General features: G+C 39.5%; 1 protein-coding gene across 3 annotated transcripts in view; it reads left to right on the forward strand.

Moving 5' to 3' along the window:
- Positions 1-16,428, forward strand: part of LOC133623169 (tetratricopeptide repeat protein 28-like) — a 632,620-nt gene that overhangs the window by 429,487 nt on the left and 186,705 nt on the right. For all 3 annotated transcript variants that reach the window (XM_061986219.1, XM_061986220.1, XM_061986221.1), the window contains one exon: positions 2,104-2,234. In XM_061986219.1, coding sequence (XP_061842203.1) covers positions 2,104-2,234 — 131 coding nt within the window. The remainder of the gene's footprint in view (positions 1-2,103; positions 2,235-16,428) is intronic.

Consider the following 16,428-nt stretch of genomic DNA (forward strand, 5'->3'; position numbering starts at 1 on the left):
TTTTAAAGGGGTCTCCATTTAAAACACTTCATTGTGGTCTACAGTAGCAGGCATGTGATTTTTCCGTCTATAGTCGGAAATCCGTCTTTTCTATCTCTGTAAAAATATGAAATCATATTTTCCGCTTTTTATTCTTTTTTTTCCGATCTACAATGTGTGTTAAAATCTTGATCCGTCTCTTTGCCATACCTCTTTTCCATAAAAAATGATTAACTTAAAAATCGAACTCACGGGCAGGGTACAAAATATACGGCGAAACATCAATGAAGATTGGTTTGTTTATGTATAGGAAAATCTATGATTGGTTGGTTAGTTTACTGTGATGAGTCACGATTGGTTAAGATTAGGGCAAAACATTACGGACAGGCCAATCACAGGCAAGATAGGGCGGGTCATCAGAACCAGGAAGGGAAATCACAACAGACATCCTAAATGACGACGAGAAAGTCGGAGAAGAGAAGAGGGAATATTCAAGCGGGCGATTTGTATATTAAAAAAACTATTGGAAGATGGCAGAGGGATTCTCTTCCTTAGATTTTTCTTTTAGCGATGTAGACGACGTCCAGGAAACCCACTATGCGTCTACTTGGCCACATTTGGACAAATGTACGCGTCTGGATAAAAAAATGCCCTAAACATTCATTTTAGTTGTTTACCATGTCATACTTGCCAACCCTCCCGAATTTTCCGGGAGACTCCCGAAATTCAGCGCCTCTCCCGAAAACCTCCCGGGACAAATATTCTCACGAAAATCTCCCGATTTTCAGCCGGAGCTGGAGGCCACGCCCCCTCCAGCTCCATGCGACCTGAGTGAGGACAGCCTTTTTTCATGACGGGAGGACAATAGGGTGACAAGAACTAAATCATCCAGACTACAGATAAATTGTATTATTATGTTTATCTTACCTAAAAATAAATATATATATTAATTAAAACATTTTTTTTTTTACTATATTTAGCTAAAAACATCAACATTAATTATATTTTTATTTGTATTTTTTCTGACTCCTTATTACACTCAGCCATAGAATTATACATTAAAATAAACATATTTGAAATAATTAATTTTAAATGATCATAATAATTCATTTAAAATGACCATATTTAATTATTAAAATAATTGCTTGTTTATCAACAACTTTAACATTTTATTCATTACATTTTGAAGCTCTCAGAAGCCAAGTTATGTTATATTCTTTAATATTTATTTATGCAAGTTTGAAGTATCAATTATCTAAACACAGTTTTGTTTGCATATTTTCAGGAGATATATACATGTATATATATATATATATATATATATATATATATATATATATATATATATATATATATGTATATATATATACATACAGTATATATATATATATATGTATACATATATATAATGAAATACTTGACTTGGTGAATTCTAGCTGTCAATATACTCCTCCCCTCTTAACCACGCCCCCCCCCCCCCCCCCCCCCAACCCCCCCACCCCCACACCTCCCGAAATTGGAGGTCTCAAGGTTGGCAAGTATGCCATGTAAGCCCAAATCAAAACTGCTCTTGACATGGAAGAGGTGGAATACACATTTAAGAACACACATAATTGTGGCAGACATGTGATGACTTTTGCTACAGTATAGCCTGTCGAAATGCTAAATTTCATTTTCATTGGTGTTTTAGAACAAGACGTAGCTGACATTATGTTCATTATTTTCTACTGTTTATATTTTAACATTGAATTGAAACATAAACAACACGACTGCAAGATATTTGTTATTTCATGCTACAAATCGCCGATGGCTATTGAGATAAATGAAGTTAGCTTATAGAATAAACATTGTTTGTACTCTTTATGTACCCCCGGCTTATTTTCAGTCTTTTTCATTGAGTTCAAATCACATGTCTGAGTAAGGCTTATTATTTTCAAACCTGCAAGATGGGAGATTAACACTCCCTGTCATGGAAGCCACTCTTCTGTGGAGAAAATGCAACATCAATTTGTTTTCCTTTTAAGGGTGTACAGATGTATAGTTAACCACTGTTGAATATTGATAGCTTAATTCCTAACTTGCTTTGTAATCACATTGAGGATAATGAATCTGTTTCATCCCCAGGTGACCAAACAGGGGAATGCCGTGCTCATGGGAATTTAGGCTCGGCATTCTTCTCCAAGGGAAACTATCGTGAAGCTCTGACCAACCATCGCAACCAGCTTGTTCTTGCCATGAAGCTAAAGGACAGAGAGGTAAGACACACACACATAGTGCAGAGTTTCAAAATAGACAAAGCAAGCTACCAGAACCAGATAATGAATACAGGTAGCAGCGTTTCCATGGTGTCTTATCGGGCTATTTGTGTGTTTGTGTTGACTTATGCTGTTACCTGCTTTCCTCTGCTATAGCTTTTTGGAAAGTAACTGAAGGGCACACAGATTCTTGGGCTTTTTTTTAATTTCAATCTCAGAAAATGTACTGGTGCACAAGAGTACAAATGAAGGTGACAAAAAAGAACAGAAGCATTTCAAGACAGGGTAATTGGATGACCTTTGCGGTGTTTTTTAATGAACACTGGAAAATCGTCATGCAGATATTTAGCTGAGATTTCTATGATTCATCCAGAAGTAAATAAAGGACTGTTTGGATATGTTATTTAGAACAAAAAACTGTCCTTTGACGTCTTGCATCCTGTCTGTTGGCCTCTGAGGTCATTGTTGCGAGCTGACAGGTGCTTGTATTCCAACACAATTGCAGTCACCCAAGGAGAAGAATGGCCTCCATTTCCCCTTCATTCCTTATCCTTCCTACCAGGCCGGTGGGTTTGCTTGTTTGTCCTCGCTGATATCACGAAGCATTTAAACAGTCCAGTCAAAGTCTGAACAAAGCAGTGGGACAAACCGTTTGAAAAATGAGGCCAGAGGTCTCCTCGACATCTCCCCATTCCACAGTTTGAGGATATGTGCAGAGAGAAGTGTGATTTATGGCTCCACTGATTTTGGTGCCAAAATCCTTCTGTCCTGAAGGTTAGCCTGAGGGCTTTGTGGGTGCTCAAGTGACATAAAGGACATGCAAGGTCCTCAGTAGTTTGGGGTAATAAATAATTATCTGTAGGGTTGCGTGATACTAGCAATGTACACTAGAAATTATTATTGTTGGCTTACGATAGAGATTTTGATGATAATGTTGACGCCACAGTTGATCTGAGAGCTACAACTTGCAACAAGTTGCAACAAACACGTCATTAATGCAATGTAGAATCCAGACAGAGGTGGCTCTCTAGCACAGCTAAAGTAAGTCCATACACAGCGTGGAGCCGCTTCTAAGTTTATAAGCAAAGTCAGTCTATCAGTCAAAGTTTATTTATACAGCCCTTAATCACAAGTGCCTCAAAAGGCTGGACAAACCACAACGACATCCCCTGATCTGAACCCTCACCCGGGCAAGGAAAATCTCAAAAGCCCAAAATGAGAAAAAGAAGAAACCTTAGGAAGGGATGGCAGATGTGGGGGACCACCCTTCTGGGGGGATGGCGGCAATGGATGCCAAGTGGGTACACTTATTGCATTATTCGTAATCATGTCAGAGTCTACAGTAGTCCATTGGGAGCAGGGCAGAGGGTCGTAGGAGGTCCTCATCCATGTCATAAAGTGGTGGTTACCAGCCTTTTCGACCCCAAGATCCCTGGTCTCAGCCAAAAATGAAAGCAAGATCTACCCCTGCGGCAACTATGTTTTTTATATATACAGTCACGATCCAAAGTTTACATGCACTTGTAAAGAACATAGTGTCATGGTTGTCTTGAGTTTCCAATCATTTCTACAACTCTTATTTTTTTGGTGATAGAGTGATTGGAGAACATACTTGTTGGTCACAAAAAACATTCATGAAGTTTGGTTCTTTTATGAATTTGTTATAGGTCTACTGAAAATGTGACCAAATGTGCTGGGTCAAAAGTATACATACTTGATGTATGTTTCCATTTTTGACCACATAACTTTCCTCCAGAAAGTCTTATCTTTGTCCATGTGATGTCAGATGAAACAAAAATGGAGCTGTTTGGCCACAATACCCAGCAATATGTTTGAAGGAGAAAAGATGATGCCTTTAATCCCAGGAACACAATACCTACCGTTAAGCATGGTAATGGTAGTATTATCCTCTGTTCCTGTTTTGCTGCCAATGGAACTGGTGCTTTACAGAGAGTAAATGGGACAATGAAAAAGGAGGATTACTTCCAAATTCTTCAGGACAACCTAGCATCATCAGCTAAATCAGGCTAGAATTAAAGTTTTGGATTGGCCTTCCCAAAGTCCTGACTTAAACATGTGGACAATGCTGAAGAAACAAGTCCATGTCAGAAAACCAACACATTTAGCTGAACAGCACCAATTGTGTCAAGAGGAGTGGTCAAAATTTCAAGCAGAAGCTTGCCAGAAGCTTGTGGATGGCTACCAAAAGCGCCTTATTGCAGTGAAACTTGCCAAGGGACATGCAACCAAATATTAACATTGCTGTATGTATACTTTTGACCCAGGAGATTTGGTCACATTTTCAGTAGACCCATAATAAATTCATAAAAGAACCAAACTTCATGAGTTTTTGTGACCAACAAGTATGTGCTCCAATCACTCTATCATAAAAAATAAGAGTTGTAGAAATGATTGGAAACTCAAGACAGCCATGACATTATGTTCTTTACAAGTGTATGTAAACTTTTGATCGCGACTGTATATGTATATATATATATGTTTATATAGATATATATTTTATATAGAACATATTTTATTTAATTTATTGTTGTTTTTTAAATACAAAGCCTTGTGTTGTTATTATTGGCTTATGTCAACATTTTGGCTTTTTCTTGTTGTGTTTCTTACTGTTTTCCCAATTTTTGCTGGGGTTTTTTTTGTTTTCTTTTTGTTTTTTTAAAGGTCCCAAGGGCCAATTACAAAGGAGCGCATGTGCCACACTTTGGGCACCCTTGCTGTGGAAGCTAACTGTTTTTGGCCACTATAGTCTTAGTACTGTACTATATCTGTTCATTCTATGTCATACATGGGACGCGAGTCACACGATTGTCTTAAGTACCGAATTTTTCGGACTATAAGTCGCAGTTTTTTTCATAGTTTGGGTGCGACTTATGTGTGAAATTATTAACACATTACCGTAAAATATCAAATAATATTATTTAGCTCATTCACGTAAGAGACTAGACGTATACGATTTCATGGGATTTAGCGATTAGGAGTGACAGATTGTTTGGTAAACGTATAGCATGTTCTATATGTTATAGTTATTTGAATGACTCTTACCATAATATGTTACGTTAACATACCAGGCACGTTCTCAGTTGGTTATTTATGCCTCATATAACGTACACTTATTCAGCCTGTTGTTCACTATTCTTTATTTATTTTAAATTGCCTTTCAAATGTATATTCTTGGTGTTGGGTTTTATCAAATAAATGCGACTTATATATGTTTTTTTCCTTCTTTATTATGCATTTTCGGCCGGTGCGACTTATACTCCGAAGCGACTTATACTCCGAAAAATACGGTATTACTTTTCTTTTTTTTTTTTCTTTTTTTTTTTGTGTCCTGTCCAGCTTCTCAGGCAAATCATATAGCTGATGTAGATGCCCATGTCGGCTGTTCAGATTTACTTTACAAAAGAGAAGTGTAGGATACTTATCTTGTTGCCTTATTTGTATTTGACTTTATTAAATGTATTTATATTATCATTTAGTGCAGCCGGGCCGGAGCAGGAGGGGATAGAAAGAGAAAAAAAAGAAGACAGAGGGGGAAATTGTGGGGACAAGAGGGGGATTAGACAGAGAGACAAAAACAACAACAGCAAACAACAACAACAATAGAGCAACATCAGCAAATACGACATGTACAAATATGATGGTAAAAGTAATAGCAAATAAGCAGTTAGCGAAACATAAAAAATAATACAGAAATGACAATGAGCATTATTACACTACAAATGGATCAATACAAATACCAATAGAAATAGCGCTATTGATAATGAACAATACCAATAATTTACCTTTATTATCAACAATACAGTTGTTTAAATGCCAACAATACATATACGTAATGATAACTTGAGATACGAAAGAATGCAGAAAAATGGAGGGGGGAGAAAGAGAAGCAACCTACATTAACCTTGTAGATTGTTATAGTAACAATAGGTTAAGCTTTGTCAGTGTGCCATGTGTTACACCCAGTTTACCCTAGGGCAACAACGTTAATATATGTTTGATGAAACGTGATTATGTGCATGAGTGTAAGTATGCATATGTACTTGTATATGTACAGAATGTGTATATGTGTTTGTACAAAAAAATACAGTATTACAATCAGCTGTTCACCTGGCAGGTGTTTCCTGTGTGACAAACAGTCAAGTCCTTCTTGTGCTGCCACCTTGTGTTATCATATATTACTGCATTAGCACATGTCGATGTTTACTTTTGTATACAAATTAACACAAAATCCCTACATTGGAGCAACGTTCACGGACTCTATTATTTGGCTTGTTAGTTCCTCGCCGCAAGTTAGCGATGACGGTCGTGTTTGAGGGAAGAGTTGATTGATGTGGGATGCTAGAAAATGTCCGATTCCTTGCAACAATCGGCCTTAAAGCAGTGTTGTAGCGCGATGATTTTTGTGCACGTCATGCCAAGCATGTGGGCGAGATGAGCGGTTGTAGTGTGCTGCGGTACTCGTCGGGGTGGCCGCAGTGTGAAGAGCAGCAGGATGTGAGGCTGAAATGAGGCAAGGTGTACGGTTGTGTTCAAGGGTTAAAATGCATGCCTGTTGGTCACTCTCCGGTTGCGCCTGTCACTCATTTCATATTACCGTATTTCCTTGAATTGCCGCCGGGTATATAGTATGCGCATGCCTCGATTTACCACCGGGTCAAACTCGTTTCGCAAAATAATTAGCGTATGCCTAGAATTACCGCCGGGTAAGTCACGTACCTACTACGTTTTTAGCGTTGTTTTCTCTCTGGCCTCACGGATGTTGTTTACATTGATTGATAATGTTTGTTGTTACAATCGGAGTTAAGTAAGAATTAAAGTAGCATTTTTTATTTTCAATTTGTTTTCCATGCGTTTTTACATACAGAAAAATGCGTACGTAATTGTTGAATGACTCCTTGTAAAAATAAAAAGAGTGTCACGTTATAATTGCCTTTTCAGACCCAAACAAAGAGAACTCCCGGGATGATTCATTGTGCTTTAAATTTTATTGCGGCATTTAGCGATATCATGATTATCCTTACATCACACTCAAATTTATAAGCGCATGCCTAAATTTACCGCATGCCTTTGGTAAGCGCCGAAGTGAGAAGAGGTTTTAAATTAATTACCGCCCGGGCGCTAATTCGAGGAAATACGGTAATACATTTTTTACATTTGTAATATATTTGCGATCAACCAGTAGTGCCCCAGAGATGGACTGGTCAATCGCAGACGGGTTGGCGACCCAAGTTATAGAGGAATATTCCACCCCGGGTCACGATTTAGAGCAGATAGGGCCTCCCCCAGACTGGTACCTGTCCAGAGATTATCCATGGCCACCTGGTAATCTCTCATGCAGGAGAGGGTGGAAAAAAGAGAAGCGGCATGTCAACTGGTCTAAAACAGAGTCTATTTAAAAGCTAGAGTACATACATAGATGAGTTTTACGGTGGGACTTAAATGCTTCTACCGAGGTGGCATCTCTAACTGTTGCCGGTAGGGCATTCCAGAGTATTGGAGCCAAATAGAAAACGCTTTAGAGCCTGCAGACTTTTTTGGGGGGCTCTGGGAATCCTCACCTCCTTGACAGCAAATAAATTATATGTTAGTGATAAATGATAATGGTGGATTAGATTTAGACTTAGACTTAGACTTCCTTTTTATTGTCATTCAAATTTTAACTTTACAGTACAGATACGAAATTTTGTTGCATTAGCTCATGGTAGTGCAGGATAAAAAAGCAATAAGGTGCAGATATAAATAAATAGATTACTTTTGCATATGCATCCAGTTTTATGGATGTATGTTATATTGTCTTTATATTCCAGCGAGTTAATCCATTTTTGGGGGGAATTGAGGGGATTATTATGATGCGTTCAAGAGTCTTACGACCTGAGGGAAGAAGCTGTTACAGAACCTGGAGGTTCTGCTACGGAGGCTGCGGAACCTCTTTCTAGAGTCCAGCAGTGAAAAGAGTCCTTGGTTAGGATGGGAGAAGTCTCTGTAGATTTTCTGAGCCCTAGTCAGGCAAAGGCTTTTTGCGATCTCCTGGATAGGAGGAAGAGGAGTCCTGATGATCTTTTCCGCCGTCCTCACCACTCTCTGGAGAGACTTCCAGTCTGAGGCATTGCAGGCTCCAGTCCAAAATTGGGATATGTTGCATTCTGGCTCGCATGTTGTGAAATGCCACCCTACATATTTCCTTATTGAGTGTTTTATTCAAGGCTTTCATCGTACGCAGTACACTTATTCCTATACCCAGGAAGAAACAGTCCCCACACTGTGGCCGAACCTGCTTGCTTCTAATAATATGGACGACGAATGCAGTCAAAGCTGACCTGTGGCCACGTGGTGATCTTGGATAGAGCACCAGCAGTTGCATCATATACAAAATGTTCTGATTGGCCTTGTACTTCCCTTCTCTGTGTGTTCCCCCAAAAGGCCCCCTAATCAGAGTCATATGTGTGTCACACCACCTGGCCTCGCTCTGTACACACTGGAGCCTGGCGGATGGCTCATTACGGCTGGGACGGTGTTTTTGTTTCTGGTGTGGACGTTTTATCTTGCCTTTTTGTGGCTGAGGTCACTTCCTATAGAGGCCGGAGGTGGGATGTTGTTTCTGACTGGATTTCCAGGGCATGTCTACCTTACAGAACAGTGGAGAAGAAAAATACTCAAACACAAAAGGCTTTGATTACTGTCCCTGAGTGACGAAGGTACACAAGATATTTACCTTTTGCAAAATCAGACTATTTAAATGGTAATAAACGACATAACTGTATTTATGTCAATCTGTGACTTTACATCTTTACATTTAACATCTGTTGATGAAAGAACTTACTGGACACATACACAATACAACTAAACTGTTAAAAATGACAAGTGTATACAGTATATCGCTCTCCCTCTAACTCTTTCCTTTTCTCAATCTATATACAGTATTCACACATATATATATATATATATGCACATATATACAGTCATGGTCAAAAGTTTACATACACTTGTAAAGAACATAATTTCAAGGCTGTCTTGAGTTTCCAATAATTTCTACAACTCTTATTTTTTTGTGATAGAGTGATTTGAGCACATACTTGTTGGTCACAAAAAACATTCATGAAGTTTGGTTATTTTGTGACTTTTTTATGGGTCTACTGAAAATGTGACCATATCTGCTGGGTCAAAAGTATACATACAGCAATGTTAATATTTGGTTACATGTCCCTTGGCAAGTTTCACTGCAAAAAGGCACTTTTGGTAGCCATCCACAAGCTTCTGGCAAGCTTCTGGTTGAATTTTTGACCACTCCTCTTGACAAAATTGGTGCAGTTCAGCTAAACAAGTATATACGTATATACAGTACAGGCCAAAAGTTTGGACACACATTCTCATTCAATGCATTTTCTTTATTTTCATGACTATTTACATTGTATAAATCACTGTTGGCATCAAAACTAACAAGTGGAGTTATGTATTTAATAAAAACAAGGTGAAATAACTGAAAACATGTTTTATATTCTAGTTTCTTCAAAATAGCCACCCTTTGCTCTGATTACTTTTTCGCACACTCTTGACATTCTCTCGATGAGCTTCAAGAGGTAGTCACCTGAAATGGTTTTCATTTCACAGGTGTCATAGTTTTGATGGCTTCACTTACAATCTACAATATAAATAGCCATGAAAATATAGAAAACACATTGAAATGAGAAGGTGTGTCCAAACCTGTACTGTGTGTGTGTGTGTGTATATATATATATATATATATATATATATATATATATATATATATATATATATATATATATATATATATATATATATATACCGCATTTTTCAGAGTATAAGTCGCTCCGGAGTATAAGTCGCACCGGCCAAAAATGCATAATAAAGAAGGAAAAAAACATATATAAGTCGCACTGGACTATAAGTCGCATTTTTGGGGGAAATTTATTTGATAAAACCCAACACCAAGAATAGACATTTGAAAGGCAATTTAAAAGAAATAAAGAATAGTGAACAACAGGCTGAATAAGTATACGTTATATGAGGCATAAATAACCAACTGAGAACGTGCCTGGTATGTTAACGTAACATATTATGGTAAGAGTCATTCAAATAACTATAACATATAGAACATGCTATATGTTTACCAAACAATCTGTCACTCCTAATCGCTAAATCCCATGAAATCTTATACGTCTAGTCTCTTACGTGAATGAGCTAAATAATATTATTTGATATTTTACGGTAATGTGTTAATAATTTCACACATATGTCGCTCCTGAGTATAAGTCGCACCCCCGGCCAAACTATGAAAAAAACTGCGACTTATAGTCTGAAAAATACGGTATATATACCTGTATATGTATATATATATATATATATATATATATATATATATATATATATATACATACATATACCTCGGTTTTTTTCGGTATGTTTTTGGGGTATAAAGATAACAATTTGTTTTCCATTTAGAGTTCTTTATTTATGATGTGTGTCAACAGAACCTACACTCTGCTGTAAACCACTGGTGTACTGAATACTGTAAGACTTTTCTTTGAAGTTATTGGTTTGCGAAACAACATCCTCAAATGGAAAATATTCTCTTATTCCTTCATTACCCCTGTATATAATTTTCCTTATCTCATTGTGTATTTCAACTAATGCCAACCCTGAAAGCCAAGAGTAATTGCTTCATATCTCCTCTATATGGCGTGTTGACTATAAATCAAGAGGTGCTACGGTGGATGCTGTATATCAGTAAAGCTGACATGCATGGGATTGCTTTCATCTGCTGACAACCACTGCAAAATGTTCAATGTGACCAACCACAGAACCATGTAACCGCAAAAGCAGGTCTAATTTTGCCAGCTGTGCTATAAGGTGAACAGTAGTGACAATGATAGATTGGCATGAATCTCACTAAGACACAGGAGAGGATCTGTGCCTTAGCTCCAAAAAGCAAGCAATAAACGCTGTGGAAAGGTTCGGAGTGAGTGCACTGTCCCAACTGGGAGCTGCGGTCCTAACCAATGAGGTCATAGGCTAACACAAAGTTAGTGTATTTCTCTAACTTGCGGCATTTTGAATGTTTCCTTAGCAGCTGTCAACACAATCGCACTCCTACAGACTTGCTCTTTTGTAGCCGAATGACTTTTCTTCATCCAAGACAATGTCGGCATCTTTAATAAAGGCCAATGTGAAACAAAGCTGTTAGATTGTCTCTCCTCCATAACTTAAAGTCGTCCCGTCTGTATGCCTGTGGCGTTTTGGCCTTAAATAGTAGGTTTAACAAGAGGGAGGTAACCCTCAATTTGGAGTGTGAGTATTTAGGAGAAACTGAGTCGGGCTGATGGCAGTATAGTCTCTAATTACGCTTTGTGTGATGTTCAAAAGAGTCTGAACAGCCGACTCCCCCAACCCTAAATTGGAATGGAAATCACAATCACGGAAACGTATCAAAGATAGCAGCCTTTTTCCTCTTAACCGACATTTCTCTACTCTGTCTCCTTCCGGCTGCCCCTTTTTTTAGCGCTGGCATTGTTTTTCCACTCTTGTTCTGACTCTGTGCTCCATCTGCCGTAAGGAATTTACTCAAACTTCTTTCTTCACTCTGCATAGTGACACAAAAATGTTTATTTTTCATCTTGGTTGGAGCTGTATGAATTTTGCTAGATTTTGGCCAGTATAATGATGGTGTTGAGTGCAGAACCTTCAAATAGGAAGAGAAATAGGGCTAAAAGTGGGTGTTTCTCTGGTCAGGGTCACGGTTTGTCAGTGTGTGTCAGCCAGCGCACTTGTAGAGAAGATCATTAAAGAGTCATTAGGACGTGGACAGGCCTTTTCATCCTTTCTTAGGGCTGACATTGATAAAAGATGGCACAAGGGGGGAATCTGGAAACACTGTCTCTTTCCTTTAACATCCAACACGACTGATTAAAAGTGAAGATTTGTGGATGATATGAGACTAGCAAAAATTCTTTATCAGAGCTTGGACAAAGGAGAATGGCATTGAGCATAATGCAAAGTGACATTAAGGTACTCTTTGAGTGGGCTCACCTGTTGGCATGTCATACCGAATAAAACTATTATGAACAGTAATACAGTGGTAGAAATACTAGTTAAGGCACGCCGTCATGAATAGTAAAACTCTATTAGAGGAACTATGAACATGAATAAAAGAAAGAAATACTTGCTAATAAATGCACGGTAGACCGAGGATGTACATGGTGCAGCATGTCCAACCCCTGGTCTTATTAACGAGGCACCATCTCCTCAGCCCAGTGGTTCAGAACAGCTCTGCAGCATTTGCTTAGGCATGAATCATGACCGATGGGCATTGAGTGTCAACCAATGGACCTTGACCACAACTGGGAAGCAAGGACTTGTGCTTGTGTGACTATGTAACTCTCCGTATTGTGTGCATGACATGTATCATTTTTTTTCTGTCTTGCCTCTGGTGAGGGGCGGTCGCATTTTTTTCTCCTCTCGTCTTTTCCTGGCTTGCTCTCTTTTGTCTTGTCTTGTCGAAACGTTTTTGGAAGCCTCTTTCTTTGCGCTGTCCTCCAAATCTAATCATCAGACATGGAATTGATTAGCTGGACTCTCGACTCTATTCACACAAACTTTTCGACGAGGAAAAGAGGTTCTGGGGAGCCTGGCTGCCCTGATGGAACCATTGCTGCGGGGTACGTGAGAGATTCCTGGGACAAATGGAGAATCATGTGCCGCTCAGTCCTTTCCATCGAGGACGTGGAAGACATCTACCTATTTGAAACCATGATTGCGGGGCACCTGCTGATTGGGCTGGGCATTGCTCTGGTGTATCGTAAAATTCATAAGACGATGGCAGCCACTCAAGGAGCCCAAAGGCTGTTCGTCGCAATGGACGGATTGGGCAGGGCTGTGGGAACACAGACTGTGGCGATTTCTGAACTGAATCGCAAGATGGATCACATCATGGAGAAGCTTGCTGTAAAGGAAGGTTTGGACATGAGAGACAGCATGGACGAATAGAACAGACAAGTCATTGTAATGCCTGCTCGAGAAAAAACAAAAATCCTTATCTCCGATTTTGCTCCCCCGAATGGCCTTGAGACAAGAACAGGCTGTTTTGTAATCATCCCCTGAGGAATTTCAAAGATGGACGCTTTTGACCTCCCTCCCTCCACCCCTCCTCAACGACACCTGGGTATCCATATTTGCTTGCATTGCATGCAGAAAGACTCTGGGTGTATGAACATTACTTCTCTTCACCCAAAGACAATGGGCATATACACAAACACACCCCCCACTCTCATCCAACGCCCCTCACCACCACCGCTTAATTCCTCTTCGGGGTTATGGGCGGCTCGTAGCGCTTTATAGCAGCAGGCCGGCCTCCAGGGCCCCAAACCCCCCGCCCCCCTCTGTTGCGAGTTGTTGTGATTATATGTAACATGTTTATGTGTGCTATGCTAAATTAGTTTTTTTTCCCTTGGACTCAGTCTGGACCCCTCCCCGAGGTCCAGCCTTAGACTGATATTTTTTACTCTTCCCCCCTTTCCCAATATCACCTTTTTTAAGGAGCGCTGTAAGTGGCTGACCCGTTGGCGGACCCGTTGGCGGTCCCGTCGGCGATCCCGTCTTGTCTCCCTGTAACGTATGCCTGCTCTTAGTGGGACTGTGCCGAAAAATTTAAATTTCAGTTCTTATGTGTCTTGTACATGTTAAAGAATGGACAATAATAAAGCATCTTGAATCTTGAATCTTGAATCTTGAATAATCCTTATAATCACAATTACTATCGTTATCATTTAGGCTGGTTCATATTGCAAACATGAATCACTTATCGTTCTTAGGGCCATGACATGGTGGTTTCAGCCTATCCTAGCTGACTCAGTGTGAAAGGTGGATTTTACCCAGTACTGATCACTGGTCAAATTTGGGGCATTTTTGAGTGATCCCATGCCAGCTGCAGAAAACTCAACTACGTTTCATATATAAATAATTCAGCCATAATATATGGATGGATTTTTTTATTGTGTAATTTGACGGTGTGCAGTTCATGTGTTGCATGGGATGTGACACAGCCTTGTGTGTCCCCCCCCCAGTGAAGTGAGGGATGGATGACTGCCTCTTTGTTGCATCATCTCTTGGTGGCCCATGCGCCATTTCTCCTTTCTGCCATCGCCTTCCGAATCACACCACTTTTTTTCTCTTCTCCCATGGCGTCCCCCCCTCACATGTCTACCACTAGTGTAATCATCCCACATTTCTCCTTCATATACCATTATGGAAGCACATGGCCTTATTGTATGACCTTAAGAAGGGAGCAGACAGCATTGTTCAATTGAATTCCATCAAGGGCCAAAATGCACAAATCCTATATAGAGTATATTATTACACTAGATGTACAAGTCACAGCGTCAAGGCCACTTAAAGGGGAACATTATCACCAGACCTATGTAAGCGTCAATATATACCTTGATGTTGCAGAACAAAGACCATATATTTTTTTAACCGATTTCCGAACTCTAAATGGGTGAATTTTGGCGAATTAAACGCCTTTCCATTATTCGCTCTCGGGAAGCAATCCGCCATTTTCTCACTTTCGTCGGTGTGTTGTCGGAGGGTGTAACAACACGAACAGGGACGGATTCAAGTTGCACCAGTGGCCCAAAGATGCGAAAGTGGCAAGAAATTGGACGAAATTTGTTCAAAATACGAGGGTGTGGGGAAAGCCGACGAAATGGTCAGTCGTTTGTTCCGCACACTTTACCGACGAAAGCGATGCTACGACAGAGATGGCAAGAATGTGTGGATATCCTGCGACACTCAAAGCAGATGCATTTCCAACGATAAAGACCCTAGCTTCCCTGGCCTGCTGACATCAACTCCAAAACTGGACAGATCAGCTTTCAGGAAAAGAGAGCGGATGAGGGTATGTCTACAGAATATATTAATTGATGAAAAATTTATTCATTACTCGCGGTTTTACGTAAATTATTATACATAAACTGTGTTTACCAATAATTTAGCTTAAAAACATTTATTTTTTTCAATCATTCGAGTACATTCGGGTAGTCTTGTGTAATGCAGTAATTTGTGTCTATTTAGGTATGGTTAACCTGAGTGCTGAAATCGCGGAAAAATATATGTTCTTAGCGCGCCTGAAATAGGCTGTCTGCACTCTCAAAGTGCATGTTGTTGCCAAATGTATTTCGTATGCTGTAAACCTAGTTCATAGTTGCTAGTTTTCTTTAATGCCAAACAAACATACCAATCGTTGGTTAGAAGGCGATCGCCGAATTCGTCCTCGCTTTCTCCCGTGTCGCTGGCTGTCGTGTCGTTTTCATCGGTTTCGCTTGCATACGGTTCAAACCGATATGGCTCAATAGCTTCAGTTTCTTCTTCAATTTCGTTTTCACTACCTGCCTCCACACTACAACCATCCGTTTCAATACATGCGTAATCTGTTGAATCGCTTAAGCCGCTGAAATCCGAGTCTGAATCCGAGCTAATGTCGCTATATCTTACTGTTCTATCCGCCATGTTTGTTTGTATTGGCATCACTGTGTGACGTCACAGGAAAATGGACGGGTGTATATAACGATGGTTAAAATCAGGCACTTTGAAGCTTTTTTTAGGGATATTGCGTGATGGGTAAAATTTTGAAAAAAACTTCGAAAAATAAAATTAGCCACTGGGAACTGATTTTTAATGGTTTTAACCCTTCTGAAATTGTGATAATGTTCCCCTTTATACAGTACTTGAATACAAAGCACTTCTGCATCACGAACCATTTAATGTTGGGACTGTTAGGTAATTAATCTTATAATATTACGCCTTGTCTGTCTTTTTTTCTCTTCCTGTTGCAATCAATCGCAATCTAGAGGGAAAGATTAGATGACAAATAAAAAGTGACACGGTCATAGCAGACCATTCACTTATACCTATGATTATAGATGAGAGCCATCGGTAGTACACATGATTAAGTGACAGGAATCCAAACACCATACGGATTTACTCTGTAACGCAACAAGGAGCATGTCTTAAATATGTTGATCATTGCGAGGATCAAAATGATTTTTCTTTATCTCATCAGAAAGGTTTGATGTAGCACGGTAAGAGGAACAAAGATGAAATGTGCCCACTCTCATCTTCTGTAGATATTCTCTGATGATAAGGAATGGAAGCCCATTAAACA

Source organism: Nerophis lumbriciformis, linkage group LG12, assembly GCF_033978685.3.
Source record: "Nerophis lumbriciformis linkage group LG12, RoL_Nlum_v2.1, whole genome shotgun sequence".
Lineage (NCBI taxonomy): Eukaryota > Metazoa > Chordata > Actinopteri > Syngnathiformes > Syngnathidae > Nerophis > Nerophis lumbriciformis.